Genomic DNA, 20,594 nt, shown 5'->3' with positions numbered 1-20,594 from the left:
GTTAGCTGTTAGCATCACAGCTAACGTTACCATGTCGCTACCTGTCGCTCACGTGGCAGTATGTGACGTATGTAAGAAGGTGCGCTTGTTTTAAAGTCTCTGTGAGAAGGAGAGACAGGAAAGAGTGAGAAACGCATGCAGTTTATTGCCCCGCAGCTAAAAGCAACTGTGTGAGAACGTATACTCAAATATCACAATATAGTCATTTTTTATATCGCACAGAGACAAACCGCGATATATCGATATATCGCCCAGCCCTAGTTGGAAGTGTGTTGGACAAAATCTTAATCTAGCCAAAGTCTAGCCTTAATGCTCAAATTTAGAGTGCTTATAATAAACTATAATGCTATAGAGCTGTGTTTGCCTACATCTGTCTTCAACAGTGTGTGGCTCCAAGAAGCACTGTTATGCATTTTGTTCACTTTTTACAGACACTGTTACTTTGTACTTGTCCAATGTAATAGATATATCTCATACAACAATGTAACATTAAGGTGTGGGACAAAAGGACAAAAACATTAGCAATACAGGCATAGATAGCTATGTGAGCTGCTGTGCTTTAATATTACACTCACTTTTTAACATAATGTCACGCTAGGTAAGCCTGAAGAAAAACAAAATTATCAAACTTACTGCTTCCACATATGTAGCTGGATAGTTGTGATATTATGAGATAGCGAAGCCTTCTTTTATACAAAGCTGTGCTCCTCTATGGACACACTTCTGTAAGTACACCATTAAAAATAGATTTTTCGCAAGGGACCTTCATTTTATGACATAAGATCTTTTATGTATTGCTGTGTTCTGCTCCTAGAGCCTCTCCGAGATCCTTATGGCAGGGATCCATACTATGACAGACGCTCGGACCCTTACATGGACCGCCGTGAGTACAGCCGAGAAAGAGAGCTCTACAGAGAAAAACCTCCACCTGAATATGAAAGAGAAAGAGAAAGATTTGGGAGGGAACGCTATCCACCAAGAGAGCGAGATGGAAGGTAGTGCCTCATCAACCACTATTTTCCACATTTTTAGAAGTGTTCTGCATTTATGTAATTATTAAAAAATATTGTTCTTGCTTTTGTTTTCTAAATTAAAGCGTACTATTAATGGCTGAGGAAAGGTTCTCTTTCCTTACCTTACCATCAGTATGTGTCAGTCGGGCGAGGTGATCTCTTAATATAAATTATTTTACATTGTTTTTAACTTGACAGTGATAAAGCATCTAAAAACTAAAGATTAGTTCTGTTTTAATTAACATAGTGAGAATAGGTAGCAGCACGGTGGTACAGTTGTTAGCGCGTGTGCCTCACAGCAAGAAGGTCCTGGGTTCGATCCCCGGGCTCGGGGTCTTCTGTGTGGAGTTTGCCTGTTCTCCCCGTGACTGCGTGGGTTCCCTCCGGGTACTCCGGCTTCCTCCCAGCTCCAAAGACATGCACCTGGGGATAGGTTGATTGGCAACACTAAATTTGCCCTAGTGTATGAATATTATCTGTGTTGGCCCTGCGATGAGGTGGCGACTTGTCCAGGGTGTACTCCGCCTTCCGCCCAAGTGCATCTGGGAAAGACTCCAGCACCCCCCGCGACCCCGAAAGCAATCGTAAATGAAGCTTGAGCACATACACAACTTTGACATCTATAGTTATATTTTGATAATAACGGGGGGAAACGCATGTACTCGTAAACGACAACAAAAACGGCAACAAACATGACTAGACATAAAGTTAAATCATGAAATGCAATCTTACCCGAGCAAAAGCGATGCATATTTATCTGGGAGCGTCTTGCTACCAATTTCCTTGACCCAGTCACACACAAATAAGTTGTAGACTTTCATGCTTTTCCAAACTTCCATCTGTTTTGCTGTGTAGAATGGTATTTGGAGCACCAGATAGTTCAACATGTCTGGGAATGTGACAGGCGGATATTCCCTCGACAAATCTTATTTTGGTAATGTATAGGGATAGATTCTGTTGCATAATTTGCATTTTTTGCTCGCATCTGCTTTTAGTGGTAAGATCTGGGCCCCTTGCGTACTCAAATAGGTCGCACTCTGTTTGCTGCAGAGTGACCATGTTGGTTTGTTGGCACACCACTTCGTTCATTTTCGATCAAAAGTCACGTGTCCAAAAAACCTATATAACAGCAAATGAAATAAGATGAACATGGAAAAATATTTTACATTATTCAGGGTCTCCCCTAAACTGCCAAAATACCTGTGGTGGTGGGGTTGTGATTATGGGCACTATGACATCATTGAGTAATTTGCTATGACGATATGGTTTTCTTTAAAAAGGCTAAAAAAAATGTAAAAACAAATCTGTTTTTATTATTTAGTATTAACATATATTTTTTTTGTCGTTATGCCATATTTTCAATTGGTACCGCTTGTTGTATTAGATACTTTGTTGAGATTTTTTTCAAGTGTTTACAGACTTTTATTGACTTTAAAAAAAAAATAAAACAGCTAAAAAATACATCTAGCATCTTCTTCTGGTGTTATTATAGAATATACTCGTGTTTAGAGACTCTACTTCTGTCCCTTGGTGTCCCTGACAAAAAAGGCTAAAGCAAGCATGACGTCACACTTGTTTCACGCTGTTTCTCTCGTTGGACTTTCTCTTCTTAAAAGCTGCCACTGTCCTCTTACGCTTAATATTTGCACATTTTGTACATGGCTGTCCGCGGGTATATCTGCAATATGTATAAAAATCACATACACATCGCAGACATGCTGACAACGCTCCAGACAATGGCGTGCGTTTTGTTTACATTCGGTTTCGGTAGCGTTGTTTTTGATGATCAAAGTATTTTTTTGGGTGGTCAAGTTTTCGGTACATCACTTGTAAATAGTGCACAAAAATAGGCTATATATACGACTTGTCCAGGGTGTACCCCGCCTTCCGCCCGAATGCAGCTTAGATAGGCTCCAGCACCCCCCGCGACCCCGAAAGGGACAAGCGGTAGAAAATGGATGGATGGATATATCAATTCATACTGTAAAGACCAACTAATGTTAATGTTTTATGTTCTTGTGGTTTGGATTTTCAATTCATACTGTAAAGACCAACTAATCTTAATGTTTTATGTCCGTGTGGTTTGGATTTGGTATCAGTTTTTCCCATGTTTACAAACACACCGTCCGTGCCTGAAAGGTGATTTGCGGAGAATGAGGAAGCGTTGTTGTGTGTCCGGCGGGGAAGCGAAGACTCAAGGAGATGATAATGTTTTCATGGGAGGTAAAAACCTGTTGGAATTGTGCCGTTGTTTATCATAAGATTGGTAATAAAACTTAAAAATAGCGCCAGACTTTGTGATTTTTTTTCTGGGGGCTACATTATATTTTAATTAGTTTTCAAGTACAAATAAATGCCCTTATTTTCAATGTGTGGCGGTAATACAAATGCTGTGGCGTCGTGCCACATTCAATTATATTGAGGGGAAACCCTGATATAACCGTAAAACAAATAAGAAAAACATTATAAAATAACACTGCAAAATATTTTACAGTCCCGTATAGGGATGGGAATTGATAAGATTTTCCCAGTTCCGATTCCACTTTTGAGTAACCTGCGAAATTCACCTTCTGGCACTTTTCCAGCGTCCATCCTTTTAGCAGGCTGTGGGCTTTGGCAAATGCCACACATTTTTAAAATTGCCTTTTGTTAATTGCTGGTTTGCGGGCACTGATTCGACCATGGAGGCCATTTCAAGACAGAATTCTACAAACTGTTTGAGTTGACACGGAGACTTGACCAGGCCTAGTGGAGCTCTGCTGCAGTGGAAAGGGGTCTGGCTTTGAAATTTTCGAGCCAACAAACAGTCCTCCCAAGCAGTTGTCTTCAAATATTTTTCTTATTTTTTGCAATTGACATTGAAACACATTGAAGGTGTCTGCCACCTTAGCAGTGGATCTGGTCTTCAGCCTTTTGATAATCAATGCTTTGGTCTCAGGGTGAGTCTTAGCCATATTGTCAGTTGCTGTGAAGGTATGGTGTGCTGGGGTTCTTTTTTTACACGCCCATTGGTTGATTGATCAATGAGTGATCACAGGTGAGGCTGTAATCTAAGATTGGGTGCATCATATGACAAGGTGACAAGACTTTTGTCCTTGCAAAAACTGACTCGGTGAAGCTGTGAACGTTAGAATGCTTTTCAGCAGTTTTGTTTTAGCACCAGAAAACTATTTCAAAAGCTGTTGGGAATAAGATTAGCCATTTCTCGTAAAAAAAATTTAAAAAAAAGTTACTAAACATATATTTGAGGGGCATTTGAGGTCAACTTGTACACCAGCGACACAACTTTTATCAGGGACTGTACATGTTCAAAATAAACTTAAACCAACCAATATTTCAGGGATCCTCACAAATAAACCTTACAATGTATTAAATCTATAAACTGCTATAAAATTGAGTAGCTGGCGAGTTATAATGTAGCAAAAAAGCATATTTTTACCAATTTTCCCAAGAGATTTCCTATATTTTGAAATGCAAATGTTGATGCTCCTCTTAGACACACACAATAAAGGTGTTTGTGAAATCCCCTGAAGTTGTTTGGTGCTAAATTTACCACATTAGCGACGAATAAAACATGTTGCTACTGGTCCGACGTTTTCCAAAAAATGTAAAAATAAAACTAACTTAAGGCCTTGTCAAGCTGTTTACTGACATATACTATTCAGGTTTAGCTGATTTTTGCTGCAAATGAATATAAACTCCAAATGTTGGTTATCAGCCTCCTTGACTACTACTAATCGGTATCAACCCTGATAAACCCATGTTGCCGAACTCTAATATAATTGCCCAGCCCTTTGTGCCAGACTGAGGCAATGAATGCTATTTGTCTTTGTCTTCCATGTAGATCTCCACTGGCACCACATCTTCGTCCAGGATACAGAGAGCGAGACCGTGACTTTCACGAGAGAGACAGAAGTGGAAGCCGTGATCGAGAAGACCCTTTTGGCAGGCCCAGTTATGATAGACCTCCCTATGAGCGCTCTACCCTCGACTGTGGGCCTGAACGCTATAACCATGGTTCTTCACCATTCGGTATGTTTGCAAATAGATATTTTACTCCTTAATTTTTTTTATTTAATTGTTTGCTTCATTCCAAAAACTCATTACTATCCATCCCTCAATAGACAGAAGAGGTTACCCAGAGGATAGAGGGCCCCCAACAGCACCACTTGCACCCCCACCTCAACCACCGCCACAAGTCGAAAAGAAGCCTGAAATTAAGAACGTGGATGATATTCTTAAACAACCTGGAAGGAAATCCAGGCCAGAGAGGGTATTTACTCTTGCTTTGTTTGGTGTTGAATCACTTCATTTTAGTGCTCATTTGACATCTTTGTCATGACAGATTGTCATCATTATGAGAGGGCTTCCTGGCAGCGGAAAGAGCCATGTCGCAAAGCTCATACGGGTTAGTGGTATCACTTTAGGACACAGAAATACCTGAATACTTAAATGAAAGGAATAAATCTACTTCACCCTTGTCTGCAATGCAAAGGACAAGGAGGTGGACTGTGGCGGCGCCCCACCGAGAGTTCTGGTTTTAGACGACTATTTCATGAGCGAGGTTGAAAAAGTCGAGAAAGACCCAGACACGGGGAGGAGGGTCAAAAGAAAGGTGAGTGTCACTTATTCGTTATACACATGCAAATCCAGTATATTGTCCCCAACAGCATGACCGATAAATACTGTAAAACCAAATATGACTCTGATTTTGTAAATCATGGGTTGTCCTATGTTTAACCTCTAGCAAGTTAATACAGTGCTTGCAAACCAGCAGGTGAAGAACATTTTTTCTTTTTCTTTAGCAAATCAGCTTTATTTGTTCCTTAATTGTTTTGAAACTATGTTGCACTGTATCGTCCTTATTCAAATGAAATTATATTCTATCACACACACCCAAACCAAAGTGAGCAAATAACAGGCGTTATGTTGCCAGTTTTAAGATGGTGGTCATCAATGAACAGTCTAACTATCAAGCAGTTAAGAAATAATGGCAACAAAATATGAGGAATCAAATATTCCATTTTTTATATACGGTCTTCCCACATTCAGGTCAGTACAGTGAGTTACAATTGTAACAAAAAACGCTATCTTGTTTTCAGGTCCTCGAGTACGAGTATGAGCCGGAAATGGAGGATACCTACCGAAGCAACATGCTAAAGACTTTCAAGAAAACTCTGGATGACGGCTTTTTCCCTTTCATCATAATAGATACTATTAATGACAGGGTTAACCATTTTGATCAGTTCTGGAGCGCTGCTAAAACAAAAGGTTTTGAGGTGTGTTGTTTGTACATGCTGCCGCAAATCATGTCACAGTATTATGTGTCTGTTGATATTTTTGTTTTGTCAAAGGTTTATATTGCTGAAATAACTGCTGACACCCACACATGTGCAAAGAGAAATGCCCACGGACGCTCACTTAAGGACATAACCAAGGTCTGTAAAGTTAGGTTGCTTTTATAACAATAAAAATTTAAAGGCTAAGTCTGGTTGTCGTGTCCTCTATGCAGATATCCAACAACTGGGAGTCCACGCCACGTCACATGGTCCGCTTGGATGTCCGATCCCTGCTACAGGATGCTGCTATAGAGGAGGTAAATTCTCCCTTTTGGATTTATTAGTGTGCCTATAATAGAAATGTTGAAATTAAATTGGAGGATAATTGGTAACATGGGTTCTTTCTAATTGCTCAAACTAATATAAAAAGCCTTTGTTACTAGGTGGAAATGGAGGACTTTAATCCTGAGGATGAGCCAAAAGAAGCTAAGAGAGAGGAGGAAGAAGAGGGTGACCTGGTAGGAAATTATGCGCTTTTTACATTCTTGTAGTTAATAGAATTATTCACCACTCTTTGTTCATAATTAATAACATTATTTTATTAATCTATCAGGTTTTTAATTCCAATGTTTTTTTGATCATGCCAATAATACAATTATTGGGTGTGGTTATTGGAATAGAGTGACACAATAACAGAAACCTTCCAAGATACTCTGCTGTTAGAATGTAGTCATTTGTATTTTATTCCGGGGACAACCAAAAGTATTAACCAATTAACAGGGAATTATTGTACAGATGATGGAAATGCAGCCTGACTATGAAATATTGCTGTAGATTTTCTGCTTGTGGTATACACTGAAGCTCGTTGAGGTGGTTTGTTTACACATTTCTGTTAGGGCTGCACGATTATTTGTTTTTAATCCGCAATCTAATTAATTAATTAGGACGATGTTAAAAAAAAATTTGTTAAATCGAAGTTCCTCCCTATCATGTCTTGCACCTCCAAGCGAAGCTCCTCCTTCCTGCGAGAGTGCTCTCTACTCCAGTCTGCATAGACATATGGAGCTCCCCACACACGTCAGTATTTCCCATTTATTGTTGCCCACAAATAAACACACAAATATATATTTGGTGCTTTTGAGTTCGCCCATGTTCATAAACCAATTAAATAGGAGAGTGGCAGATCATGAATCTGCTTCACAACACATCTGTTTTGCCAGAGAATAAGATGCAGGGGAAGGGTTCTGTGTGCCAAACTTGCAACTTTGACATTATTTAGCGAGGAGAGGTGTGCAATAAAAGTGAGAAGGAGGAGTGTGTCTTTGCGCTGCACATTTATTCAGTAATCAAATACAACAAGCAGTCATGAAAGACACAGTATTTGCTGCGCAAGTGAAGATCCTTCTCTACGGCGAACATAAAATTACGTGCAAAGTGTAGAATGTCATGTTTGCTGCATGTTTCAATAATGCAGGAACAGCAGCTTTCAGCAACACAGGAACTCTTTGTTTACAATTTTGCAGGATATTCGCACTTGCTCCTATCTGCGCCAGTACTTTTGTTTACATTTATGGTTCCACTCTACCGCTAAGACTTCTGGGTAATATAGTTACTCTGCATGTACCAACACACAGAAAACCTCCAGGACCAACCACTTTTCTAATTGCTAAGAACTACAATAGTAACAGATTATGACAGATTGTACAATATTTATACAAAGCATTCATTGACTACTGCTAATAATGTATTACTTATTCATTATTATCCAACACCTTCCTTACGTTCACACAGGAAATAAAGTTAATTTGAACATGTAAAAGTTATGTACTATCTCGGTCAAAAGGCATGGAGAAGACGTAGGATTGAAAATAAGATGTGCTTCTTTCTACTCATTTTCAGATATGTTAAAATGTAATTGAATAATTGTATTTGATCAACAATTTTGCATATGGATCAACATACATATTTCACCAGGAAGGCGAAGTGTGGTACAGGAAACATTTGTGGAAAACAGCTTTTTTATTGGCCTGTATAGCACATTGAAGAAATAAACAAGAAACCATCCAAAAGTGAAAAATAGAGCAAAGGACATAACGTAATGAGAAAAGGCTGACATGTTGATGCAAACAATGAATAAAAACACAAAGATTTAGTCTTTAAATGTATGTATAACATTTCTTTAGCCTTTTATTAGCCTGTCTCATTACAAATAACATGATGCTATCAGCAGCCCCCACTTTTTTGTCTTTTGTAGTTTTACCAAGAAATCCTAATCGAAAATCAAGTTTTCAGAGCAAAAAAAAGGGAATGTTATTTTTGGCCAAAATCGTGCAGCCCTAAATTCCATACATTCTGAACAATGCAAGAAAGCTTTTATAATTTTTTGGATTACCGTATACACTTTGAACCATAAAAGGGATGTCTGTTGATCAGTCTAGCTGTTAACTGTCATTACCCTCTTCTTTTTAACAGATGCACAATTGTTTGGATACAAAAAACATTTTTTGGAAATATGTAGAATATATGTAACCTTTGCCTAATTTTGTCAATTGGGAAATATAACACTTAGCTGCTGTGTGGACAGCACTATTTTCCCAATTAACATGCGGAAAGCTCATCTAATAATTTGTAGTTAAACTGTAGCTAATAGCGATTGTTTGTATGCAACCATTTTATTTGTGTTCAGTGTTTCAGTTTGATAGTGATTGGTGCAGCACAAGACATTGCTATGACTTATCTTTAATATTGTTTTTAATGTTTGACTTTTAAATTATGAAACAAGTTTCATACAATTTTCAATTTGCTGCCTTTGAGGCAGATGTTTCACATTTGTACCAAATAATTTTTTTGCCTGTGTGTCAACAAAAGATTGGTGATATTCATTTTGTTATACCCAACAAACTTTTTTGAACACAAAATATAAACCCATTTTCAAAATGAACCTATTTGAGCTCAAAGGAATTAACAAATACTGGGGCCCTTGAGGACCTTTTCAAATGTATTTTGCATGTCTTTTAGGATGTACATTGAATTCTGAACAATTTAGTACAGATACCTTACGTTCAAAAATCCCTCCAGACCCCCACTCATAAAAACGGGCAGTGTCCCATGCACTATATATATATTAGAGATGCGCGGATAGGCAATTATTTCATCCGCAACCGCATCAGAAAGTCGTCAACCATCCGCAATCCACCCGATCTAACATTTGATCAGAACCGCACCCGCCCGTTGTTATATATCTAATATAGACGATGCAAGGCATTAGTGAGGTTATAAAGCTTTTGCCTGTTAAAGAAAGGAGACTGATCCAATGCAGTACAGACATTCGCGTGCCACGCTGTCACGACCCAGACGCACACCAGTGCGCAATCATATGGGAGCCGCGCTGAGCGCACCTCCAAGCGCGTCTCGCTGCCGGCGACGGCCGGGTATGGGCCCAACGCTCCAGCGCCATCCATTTTCAGGGCTAGTTGATTCGGCAGGTGGGTTGTTACACACTCCTTAGCGGGTTCCGACGTCCATGGCCACCGTCCAGCTGCTGTCTATATCAACCAGGGTGAGCCCCACCCCTTTCGTGAGCGCACTGCGCGCGGAGTGACCCCTGTTACGCGCCCCCGGCAACAGGGGTGGCGGGCAGGTAAGCTGCGCGGGCGCAGCGCGCGGAGTGACCCCTGTTACGAGCCCCCGGCCACAGGGGTGGCGGGCAGGTAAGCTGCTTACCTGCTGCGCGTGACGCCGGCCGCGGCGAAGGCGGACGAGGTGGGGTGTCGGTGCGGTGGGCGCGGTGGTGACCCTGGACGTGCGTCGGGCCCTTCTCGCGGATCGCCTCAGCTACGGCTCCCGGTGGGGCCCTCTCGGGGGAAGGGGCCTCGGTCCCGGACCCCGGCGAGGCGTCGGGGGCCTTCTCCGCTCCGTAAAAGTGTCCATCTCTTTTTTTTTTTTTTCTTCTGTTGTGGCATATGCTGCAGGTGCCTGCTCGTTTTTCGTATGTGGGTAACAACATTTAACTATGTATATATATTTCCGAATTGGTTTAACTGCCACCCGCCTGAATCTATTTAAAATCTAATTTTTTTTATTTCAACCGCCCGACCCGATCCGACTCGACCCGCGGATAAAATCTAATTTTTTTAAATTTCATCCGCCCGATCCGCGGACTCCGCGGTTGTGCCCGCAAACCACGCATCTCTAATATATATATATATATATATATATATATATATATATATATAATAAAATTGTAACATTTTGTTGTATGGTTTTTATCACTGGAAACATGACATAATGTTCCTTTTTAGGACTTTGTTGATAGTCGTTTAATACTTCCTGTATTTTGGTAGAATTTCAAAGATGACATAATGGGGTATTTTTTTGTTTACTATTTGCTCTTAAATGCAAAGAACAAAGCATGTGGTGCTTTGCTTCTTAAAATGCTTCACGTTTCAAACATTACAGTCAAGTTACTAAAATGTATTGTTTGTTCCACTGTGTCCTTGCACACAAAACAATAGTAACATACATATTGCTGGGTTGCAACCACGTGCCCTCTATTCACTTTCGCATTTGCTTGGTGGGCAAACTATTCAAAAGCTCCCATTTATTTAGCAGCAGTATTATAAAGGGTTAGAGTCAACTATAAAAGCCAGATATCATCAGGAAATAGCTGAATGTGATAGATTGGAGCTGTACAGTCTTAAGAAGAAAGACTTTTCATAATATTTTAGAGTCAACATCCCCTAAGTGGACTTTTCCAACTATCTGGCCGCCTACAGAAAAAGGCACATTATTTATTTTCATAAGCCATGAAAAACAAAATTGTACTTAAATCGTGCATAGGTAAGTAGGTATTTGATGGCATTGAGTAATCCGATCGTTGTTTATTGGTGTTGTCAAGCAATTTGTTCATAACATCAAATATATCAAATTAGTTTTTGTAGTTGCTCTTCTGTTGCCACCCAAATATTTTGCTGTCATAATTCGCCGCCTGCAGCTGCATTAATCGTGTGAAGTTAATGTTTTTTTTCTGAAAGTTTAGTTGCATTTTTAAATTGCTTTCCTGTTGTCCAGCAGTATCAAGATTAGGGATAGTCACCTTTCACATTTAATCCGATACGGTACGAATTCTGATAACTGGGAATCGATACCAGTACTGAACAGTACCAATTGAAAGTAATTTGGTATTTGTTCATGTGATAATAACTGTTCATTGTTTCATGATAAAATCTTTTTTTATTCAATATTTTACAGTAGACTGATAACTGTGCTGTTTATTTATATCTGATTTTCTTACAGTTCTGAGTCTCATTTGTAAGTACTATACAGTAGACTTTGCATGCAGTCGCAATTCCTAGAAATTAGATGACAGTATTACGTAGACTACGGAGCACTACACAGAAGGCAGTTTTGCAGAGCAATGAGATTAAACCAACACATTGAAAGTGTCAGGATGTAAATAAGGCGACCAAAACTGAAAAGTTTCTCTTTTTTGAGTAGATATACTGTGATATCACAAAGTATGCATTTATTTTAGTATGTCCTAGGTGTCCTGCTGTAGCCAGGAAGTAGTATTTGCCATTTACTTGAATGTCCCAGTCTTTAAGTATTGTACTTATTACACACCAGCTGTTTGATTGTAACGCGTAGCTTTGTTGTTTTGATTACCAAATTTGGAGGTGTTAAATTCAACAAGTAAAATCTCTAATGTTAACCAGTTGCATGCAATATGACATATCCAATATAAATTAGCATCCAGCCAGCACATTTTGAAAAGTGAGCACTTTCTATCTGGCTTGCTGTTTACATTGAAAATTGCAACTTTACCACTATGCAGTCCACTATGAATACACCTGTTTAGGCCGCCTCCAAGTCTGCAACCCGGCGTGACATCACATGTAACAAAAGTATTTTATATTGTACCAATTGATTTTACGTGAATCAATAAGTTACCAACCTATAAAAATAATCAGTACAGTTTCCACAGACAAAAATAGCGCATTTATGCAGCATTTTTACTTCACTTTGCTTTCACTTACTGCTGCGAATATACTTGTTCGCCACCCCAAGTGCTTACATCCGATGTTACATGCAACCCAGCAAATACTTTAAAAATAAAAGTTACCGTAACACTATGTTTAATCTAAAAAAAAAGAAAAAAACATTTTTAGGGCCTTGTGAGACCTTGAAACCCACGGTACATATTGGTAATTATTGATCTACGGAATGTTTTACCAAAAATTATTGAAGATTTCTTTAGCAATGAATATGTTGCTCATGGAAATGTGTCCTAGTTACCAAATGTCACTCAATATGTTCTTCACGCTTTACCGTAATTCTATTTTGGGCATTTTGCTTTGTAATCGTCTGCAATTATATTAATTTATATTAATTAAATATAATGTTCATTTTGGCAGAAAGTTCTGCCCTCCATAGGCTGTGTACATAATCATAAAGGTACTCAATTTAAGTTTCCTGTTATTTTTATTTGTTTATCAATTGACTGTGCACTTGTTCCGCCTTTGTATTTGCATGAACCCTCTTGGTGTCTAGTCTGTATTTTGTCCTCAAAACCAGAGTCTGCAAACCAGTTAGCACAGGTGTGAAACTTGGTCAACGATGACTATTTGACTTTTTACATGGTTAATGGTGCATGCATTGTTTATTGAATATATCTGTTGTTTGTTTCACTAAAACATAAAATATCCTTAAACAATTTCCCTGAAATGGATCCCATATACATTGCATTTACTTCGGAAAACAAAGTCAAATGAAAGCAAAATACTTGAAATAAATATTATATACAAGGGTGTGATTTGTCAGTTTTTTTCGGATTTTCATTTTGTCAGACCAAAATGGTCATTCCTTTTGAATCGTTTAAATCAATGGAGAATTTTTTTGATGGGGGAACGTTGTTGAACAATTGATGAAAATGAATTGTATAACTTTGCTGGCCTCGATAAGGTGCGTGCGTGTTTTTTTTTTTTGTCCTCGTGGCTCGCCTCCACAAATGGAAGATTGTTCGGGTTTAGCACCTGGCCATGTTTGTTCCACACTGGGAACACAATTAATGGAGTGTACAATATTATCTTTGTCTGTTTGGGGGAGAAGGAGCCTCAAAAAATCCACACACGCGGTGTCCAAGTCAGCTTTGCTTTTTAGTCAACATTAGTCAACTCTACAGTACCGTATTTTTCGGACTATAAGTCGCTCCGGAGTATACGTCGCACCGGCCGAAAATGCACAATAAAGAAGGAAAAAAACATATATACGTCGCACTGGAGTATAAGTCGCATTTTTGGGGGAAATTTATTTGATAAAATCCAACACCAAGAATAGACATTTGAAAGGCAATTTAAAATAAAATAAAAATAGTGAACAACAGGCTGAATAAGTGTACGCCATATGACGCGCAAATAACCAACTGAGAACGTGCCTGGTATGTTAACGCAACACATCATGGCAAGAGTCATTCAAATAACTATAACATATAGAACATGCTATACGTTTACCAAACAATCTGTCACTCCCGATCGCTAAATCCGATGAAATCTTCCTCCCCGGTGTCGCCTCTGGTATGCGCCGTTTCCTTTCTTTCTGCTGCTCGATTGCCGTTCTCTGCTGCATATTTCACTACGTCCAGCTTGTAATCTGCAGTATATGATTTCCTTTTCGGTGCCATTTTAGTTCAGCCCTTCTCAGTTTTTATAAGTTACCGCCAATGTTGATGTGATCAATTTTAATAGCTACGGCAGTAGCATATAGCAGTTAGCATTCTATGACCCACAATGCACTTCTGCCATGACCCGCCCCCGCCAAATTCTTATTGGTTGACGTGTGAGTGACGATTGCTGCCATTTGCTTCGTCTCTTACGCGAATGACGTGTGTGTGACGATTGCTGCCATTTGCTTCGTCTCTTACGCGAATGAGATAAATAATATTATTTGATATTTTACGGTAATGTGTTAATAATTTCACACATAAGTCGCTCCGGAGTATATGTCGCACCCATGGCCAAACTATGAAAAAAAACTGCGACTTATAATCCGAAAAATACGGTATTTAATTTGTACTAATCAAGGCAAGTCAAATGTGTGCGACATATTTTCCCTGACAGTGAGGTGAATAACGGTAGTGTTGTGATTTAGGGTGCCATAATCATCAGCAATATTAACCTTTTAAAATATAGGCTACGCTGCATATCAAATCAAGCACTTTCACAACGGCGGTAGCAGAGGAGCAACAGCAGCCGGTCACTTTGCTTCAAATAGTGTCATAGCGCTTTGAGTACCTTTAAGGTAGAAAAGTGCTATACAAGTCCTCAGTGTGCATTAAAGACTGCACCGCTGTTATTAAACGGCGCATGTGTGGACGCTTGCACAACACACCCTTTTTGCTTGTCTCCCTGGGGTCCCACTAACAGGACCAATATTAACCATTGTGCTAAAGAAAGTTTGGAGACACTTTTTCCCCATGTGGTGTGCTCCCCATATGAATTTGTGCACCCACTAAATCTTTGCTTGTGTATAAGTCCAGAGAATGAGGAAATGTAATTGAGCATTGAAGGACTTTCACTTGAGTAAAACCTGTACTCCTAATAATGTTATTTGATTATATTTTGTCATTTTAATAGACATGTTTCACCCTGCGATGATTAGGTCAAGTGCTGCTGTTCAATTGATGGCGCTTGGGCCAGCTGCGGCACACCGCTGTTTTTTTTATGGCGCCGAAAAAAATGGATAGTTCAAGTCATCATGTAATGAGAAAAATATTAAATGTTCATACGAACATTATTAACATTAACAAAAACACAAAATTTGTTTTTAAATATATCAATTACATTTATTTATCTTTTTTTATTAAATATTACACAATGGCATCACATTCACGCGCCCCCTCCAGGACTCCACTAATGCCAGTTAATTTGCCGACCTGTGGGAAACACTTTTACGTAAGATAATGAATGAGAGTGACTAATAACGCGTTGCGTTAGGTGTGTTTTTGTTCTGTGCCAATCACACCTATGTATATACATATAAGTATGTATATATATTTATGACCTTTGTGATGAAGAAAAAGATGGTCATGGATTTAAATTTTTGATTTCTAGCACATTTGTTACACTCAACCTAAAAAGAGTACAGTATATGTTTGCATGTTAACAACTGCTTTGTAGAGCCTTTCTTTCTATTATAACTTGTCTTTTATTACACTTCTTGAACCAGTCTTTTCCATTTTGCTGCCAATTGCTCTGCTGTCTTCCTCATATCCCACCATTTCCCCTCAATTAACTTCTGCAGTGTCTTTTTACATGATTTAGGGCTACATTCCAAAAAGCAAATGGGAGATGGACACATCAGAGGCAAAACTCGGTAGGTTGGTTCTTTCATGGTTTATGACTTCATTGTTTATTTGCACAAGTACTATTCACTGTCAGCATTAGCAGATCCATTTATGACGATAAACATCTTGTACTATATGTAATATATGTACTATTGTGTTCAATGCAGTGGGAAAAATAAGTATTTGATCCCGTACTAACGTGCAAACATTACTAACCTAACAGACCGATTTTGACCCATGAAGCACACAAACTAGTCCTATTCCTTTCGAGAAATACATCAAAGCTCAACTCATTGCATGGGTAAAGGACACCTGTTACAGTTACTTCCATCCAAGCCTTTCCATCAACATGGACAAGACCAAAGACCTCACAAAGCACCCTAAGAACAAGATTGTAGACCGACACAACACTTGAGCGGAAGAAGCTTGGTTAAAAAGAGACCAATATAAATTCCCAAGTCAAACAAATACTTTATAACTGTCAATCGCCCTCACTATGGAGGTCCATGCAAGATTTCCCTTTGTAGGGTAGGGATGATTCTGAGAAAAGTGAGGGACCTGCACAAACAAAAAGATGCCCTATCGAAAAAAGGTATTTGGCACCACCAGTAACCAAGAAAAACATCAGAAACACACTTTGCTGCAATGGATTAAGATCCTGCTCAATAAGACTTGTCCAGGCCTGTCAATGAACAACTGAATGACCCAGACTAGGGTTGGGGGTGTAAATGATGTGAATGGTTTCATATGTTCACGACATGTGACCAAAATTGTGCTCTATGGCAGTGGTCCCCAACCTTTTTTGCACCACAGACCAGTTTAATGTAGGCATTACTTCCAGGCTATTCACTTGTGCCAGATGAATACAGCAAAAATAAGTGCATGAAAAATACAACTCACTATAACGCTGAATTAGTGGGAGCCTTGGGCTTGTTTCTTTGCAATGAGATCCCCAGCAGGTTCCATCAACCTGCTGGGCACTGCAGATGGAAATCAGAATTTGGCTACAATCTGTCACATTTATATTTTATATGTTCATTAATGTTCATGGTATCATGTCACAAAAGTTATAACAAAGGGCAACTTCCTATGAGGGGTTTTATTGTACATCTATAAACAAGCTTATTGGTGTGTCTAGTGGGACAGACAAAAGTTAAGTCTGAGAAATTGCAGTCGTGAATAAATTATTTAATGTTTCTCTGCGGCCCGGTAGCCAGTGCGTCCCTGGACCGGTGGTTGGGGACCACTGCTCTATGGCATCAGCTTGACTCGCCATGTTTGGAGGCAGAGAAATTAACAACATTCCTATTGTCAAACATAGAAGTGGAAACATTCTGCTTTGGAGATGCTTCACTCGACAAACCTGCCATTAGAATCCTGGACTGTTTAACTTTAAGGGGGTAAACTTACAAAAGTAATAAGGGATCAAATACTTATTTTCCCCTTTGTATACAGCCCAAAAACATAACCAATATTTGGGGGCATAAGCAGCCCCGCTTACCAGTAGAGTGAATGGGCAAGTTTAATTGGTACAACTCAGAACAGACAGTTGTCCACCAGAGAACTGATGTGTAGTTGTATAAATGTTGTAATGTATCGACAAGTGGACTGATTAGCAATAATCATATTTATACAGACAAGCTGGATGGTCTGAGGGGCAGCGGGAAGAGGAAGCGTGGAAGCGAGCACATGGCAGGCATGGGGGACTATCTTCAGCTGCCAGATGACTACGCCACCCGCAAGTCTCAGCCAGGAAAGAAAAGGGTAAATTGACACTGCTATGCCACAATTCTTCTGAATTGATTACATACAAATTAGCATTGTTCTACTAAAGCATTGCTTAAATGTATTCAGCTGACTGTATTTCTTCAACTATTGGTCTTCGCTCTTTAATAGTCGCTCTTCTGCTATTAATTGCCTGGTGCATTGTCCATTTAAAAGTAAATGCCACACCTCCACGTTTACTTCAACCAGGGTATTCGCAGGGTCTTAAAAAGTCTAAAATCAAATAATTTTAATTTAAGGCCTTAACATGTTTTAAATTATATTCAAATTTTGTAAAAAGTCTTAAGATACAACCATATAAGGTGTTAAAAATATTTTAACGTGTTTATTTTAAAGCAAATGCATAAACTTCAGTCTCGCTTCAAAATGTTTTGATTTCTGAGAGTACCGTTCTTAACGTACATTAAAGTACCAGTGCAGCCCGGTCATAATGTATCGAGCACAACCAGCCTGTGAGCTGTACATACGGCGCAGTATGTTACAGGGAAGTTTAGCTAGCAGCGGAGATTAAGAAATCAAAGCAGAGATATTTGTGTGAGATGGATTAGTGCAACAATTTGTGGCTGCAGAACAAACAAGTTAATGCGTGACGGAAGCCGACGTCACAACCTGGGTCAGGACCTGGTTGTGGAGCCGCCATGGAGGGCAGCGTTTGTAAACATTGTGGTGAATATGAATGGACCGATGACATAAAAGACGAAAATCCAGGACAAATCAATGTGAGATTATGCTAAAACACCACAAATACCAAGACAACTTTACAAGAGTCGACAAAATGTTTATTTACTACAGTTCTAGTCCGATACTAGCATCTGTTGCAATAGAGAGCATAAAAGCAGGAATAGCATCAAAAAAGCTTAAGTTTATGTAGAAAAGTGATAAAATTTATATTTATTATGTATTGACTTATTATATTTAACATTTTAAGTTGTATATTGCAATATTTATTTTTTAACATTCTTTCAAAATGCATTTTCACAAATACACCCACGAAAGCACAATTCCATACCCCTTAAATATGTTTGGTACTGTAATTGAGTAAATATCCATCAATTTCCTGCTCATGAGGCCAAATCCTGGTCACCCTTTTATTTGTTGCTCAGGTGCGATGGGCTGACCTAGAAGAGCAAAAGGACGCCGATCGAAAACGTGCTATCGGCTTTGTGGTGGGCCAAACGGACTGGGACAAAATTACAGACGACAGTGGCGTGCTTGCACAGAAAGCGCTCAACCGTACAAAGTATTTCTAAGAAGATCATCTTAACCACTTGTTTTTGTTTTGTTTGAAGGTATGTATGTCTCTATTTTAATGCTAGGGTTTTTTAGATAACTGCCATCTTGTTCATTTGCAAACTGGAAAATTGCCTTGACTTTATTAAAAGTAATTTCATTGTCTTCTATAGTGGGTGTGATAAAATAATGTTACAGAATGTGATGTGCTAATAACATCAGGACATTTTTCATATTAAAGTAAATAAGAACAGATTTATTGTAGCTCATCAATGTATGAGGTATAAATGTATCAACATTGTTTCTTTTTCTTCTGCAGGTGTCCAGAATATGAAAAATAAGACTCGGTCAGTCAAGTCTTTATTTTCATTGATGAGGATTGCAAATTATTTTTAAGTCTACTTCTGGTCTATTAATTTTTTGTCATGATTTTATACGTTCATCTGTATTGTTGTTTCTTGACCCATATAGACTGTAAGAAAACAATAAAATTTCACACACTTTGAATAAATGTGGAGTTATTTTGCATGATCATGCCATAGTGTTAACTACAGTATCACTTATTAATACACATGAATGAATGTGAATATTTTCTGATAGCTTTGCTTACATCCATGTGGTGTTTGCCAATACAAAACTGGTTATGTTGCCATTTTCTTGACAATTCCAAATGGTCATGTCCTTATATTAATCCAATGTCCTGATGTCATGGGTTTAAAAAAAATGGATTAATATTTGGATGTAATAGCTGTACTTTGACGCAACTCATGCTTTACGTAACTACATAGTTTCTATGTTTGAGCAGTAACAATAGAAATGCCCTCCAAAGGCTGTTAGATGGTATACATGTATAATTGTTGTGACTATTCGAATCCCATGGATATATTTTATCCCATTTCATAGTTTGATTTCGGGAATTCTATTTCAAGGTCTTTCAATGTGAAATCTTTAAGGAACCTTTTCCATCTCAAAGTTGTGAAGATGCTGGTCACTTGAATGTAGTAGCATGTTGTTATAGAGCAGTGTTTCCCCAAAGTGGGCTTTACTGGTGGTCCGCAAGTGACTTGTTGAACTTTGTGACATCACCTAAAACCTTAAAGTGATACAGATGATGTGAAAGGGTAGTCACACAAAAAGAAAATGGGGAACTAGTCTTTATTCTTTGGTTTTCTGTACACTTGCTTTACTTATGAACCATTGTTTTCTGTGTAATTTGACCATGTTTTACAAAAAGTGAGTACATTTCACTTTTTTTCGGTTTTGTTTTTTTCAAAATGTACTGTACAGTACCTCACATTTCAACAACTGATTTATTATCTTAAGGAACAATGTTGTAAATACTATTATAGTGTACAGCAGTGTTTCTTAAGCATAAGCCCGGGGCCCATTTTTGGGCGGTGAGCACCCGAGAGCCGCCAAACAATATTGGTTTCTCAGCGGTGGTCCTCATGGGCTGCAGCGGTACTCAGTTGTAATACACTTTCCCACCACTTGTGGCAGTAATCACAATCTCAAAACAGAAGAAGTCTGGAGCTCAAGTCATAGAGAAGCTCAAACATGATGACTGAAGTGGTGAAGCTGTGTCTTTTGAACTTGAATTTTATTGACAGGTAAACATCTGTTATTATTTAGTTTGTTTACTTAATCACTACATAATTTCCATCAGTTTTTTATTAGTGCCTCCTTATGCAGCATATTTGATTAGTACTCGTTTTTGTTATCAGCCTACCCTAAGCCTTAAGTTTATGTGCTAAATAAATCATTTTTGTGATCAACACATGGTTTCATAACATTTGACAAGGTTGTTAAACTGTATGTCGGTTAGATGTAATTATTGAATACGATTAAAACCAAGAGTAAAATTAGGAATTCAGTGTTAATATTAGAGTGGGCCCCGAAGTCAAAAAGGTTAAGAAGCCCTGCTGTACAGCTTGTCGGAGCAGTTGT

General features: G+C 38.7%; 1 protein-coding gene across 1 annotated transcript in view; it reads left to right on the top strand.

Moving 5' to 3' along the window:
- ylpm1 (YLP motif containing 1) overlaps nt 1-19,178 on the top strand; it is a 37,482-nt gene extending 18,304 nt beyond the window's left edge. Inside the window, exons 9-21 of the mRNA XM_061929309.1 lie at nt 815-995; nt 4,858-5,045; nt 5,138-5,286; nt 5,359-5,421; nt 5,509-5,628; nt 6,116-6,292; nt 6,368-6,451; nt 6,526-6,609; nt 6,736-6,810; nt 15,610-15,661; nt 17,269-17,396; nt 18,521-18,706; nt 18,967-19,178. Coding sequence (XP_061785293.1) covers nt 815-995; nt 4,858-5,045; nt 5,138-5,286; nt 5,359-5,421; nt 5,509-5,628; nt 6,116-6,292; nt 6,368-6,451; nt 6,526-6,609; nt 6,736-6,810; nt 15,610-15,661; nt 17,269-17,396; nt 18,521-18,667 — 1,448 coding nt within the window. The 3' untranslated portion in view covers nt 18,668-18,706; nt 18,967-19,178. The remainder of the gene's footprint in view (nt 1-814; nt 996-4,857; nt 5,046-5,137; nt 5,287-5,358; nt 5,422-5,508; nt 5,629-6,115; nt 6,293-6,367; nt 6,452-6,525; nt 6,610-6,735; nt 6,811-15,609; nt 15,662-17,268; nt 17,397-18,520; nt 18,707-18,966) is intronic.
- The last annotated feature ends 1,416 nt before the right edge of the window (nt 19,179-20,594 follow it).

This window comes from Nerophis lumbriciformis, linkage group LG34, assembly GCF_033978685.3.
Source record: "Nerophis lumbriciformis linkage group LG34, RoL_Nlum_v2.1, whole genome shotgun sequence".
Lineage (NCBI taxonomy): Eukaryota > Metazoa > Chordata > Actinopteri > Syngnathiformes > Syngnathidae > Nerophis > Nerophis lumbriciformis.
The sequence above is the reverse complement of the archived record's forward strand: the minus strand, read 5'-3'. Positions and strand labels throughout refer to the sequence as shown.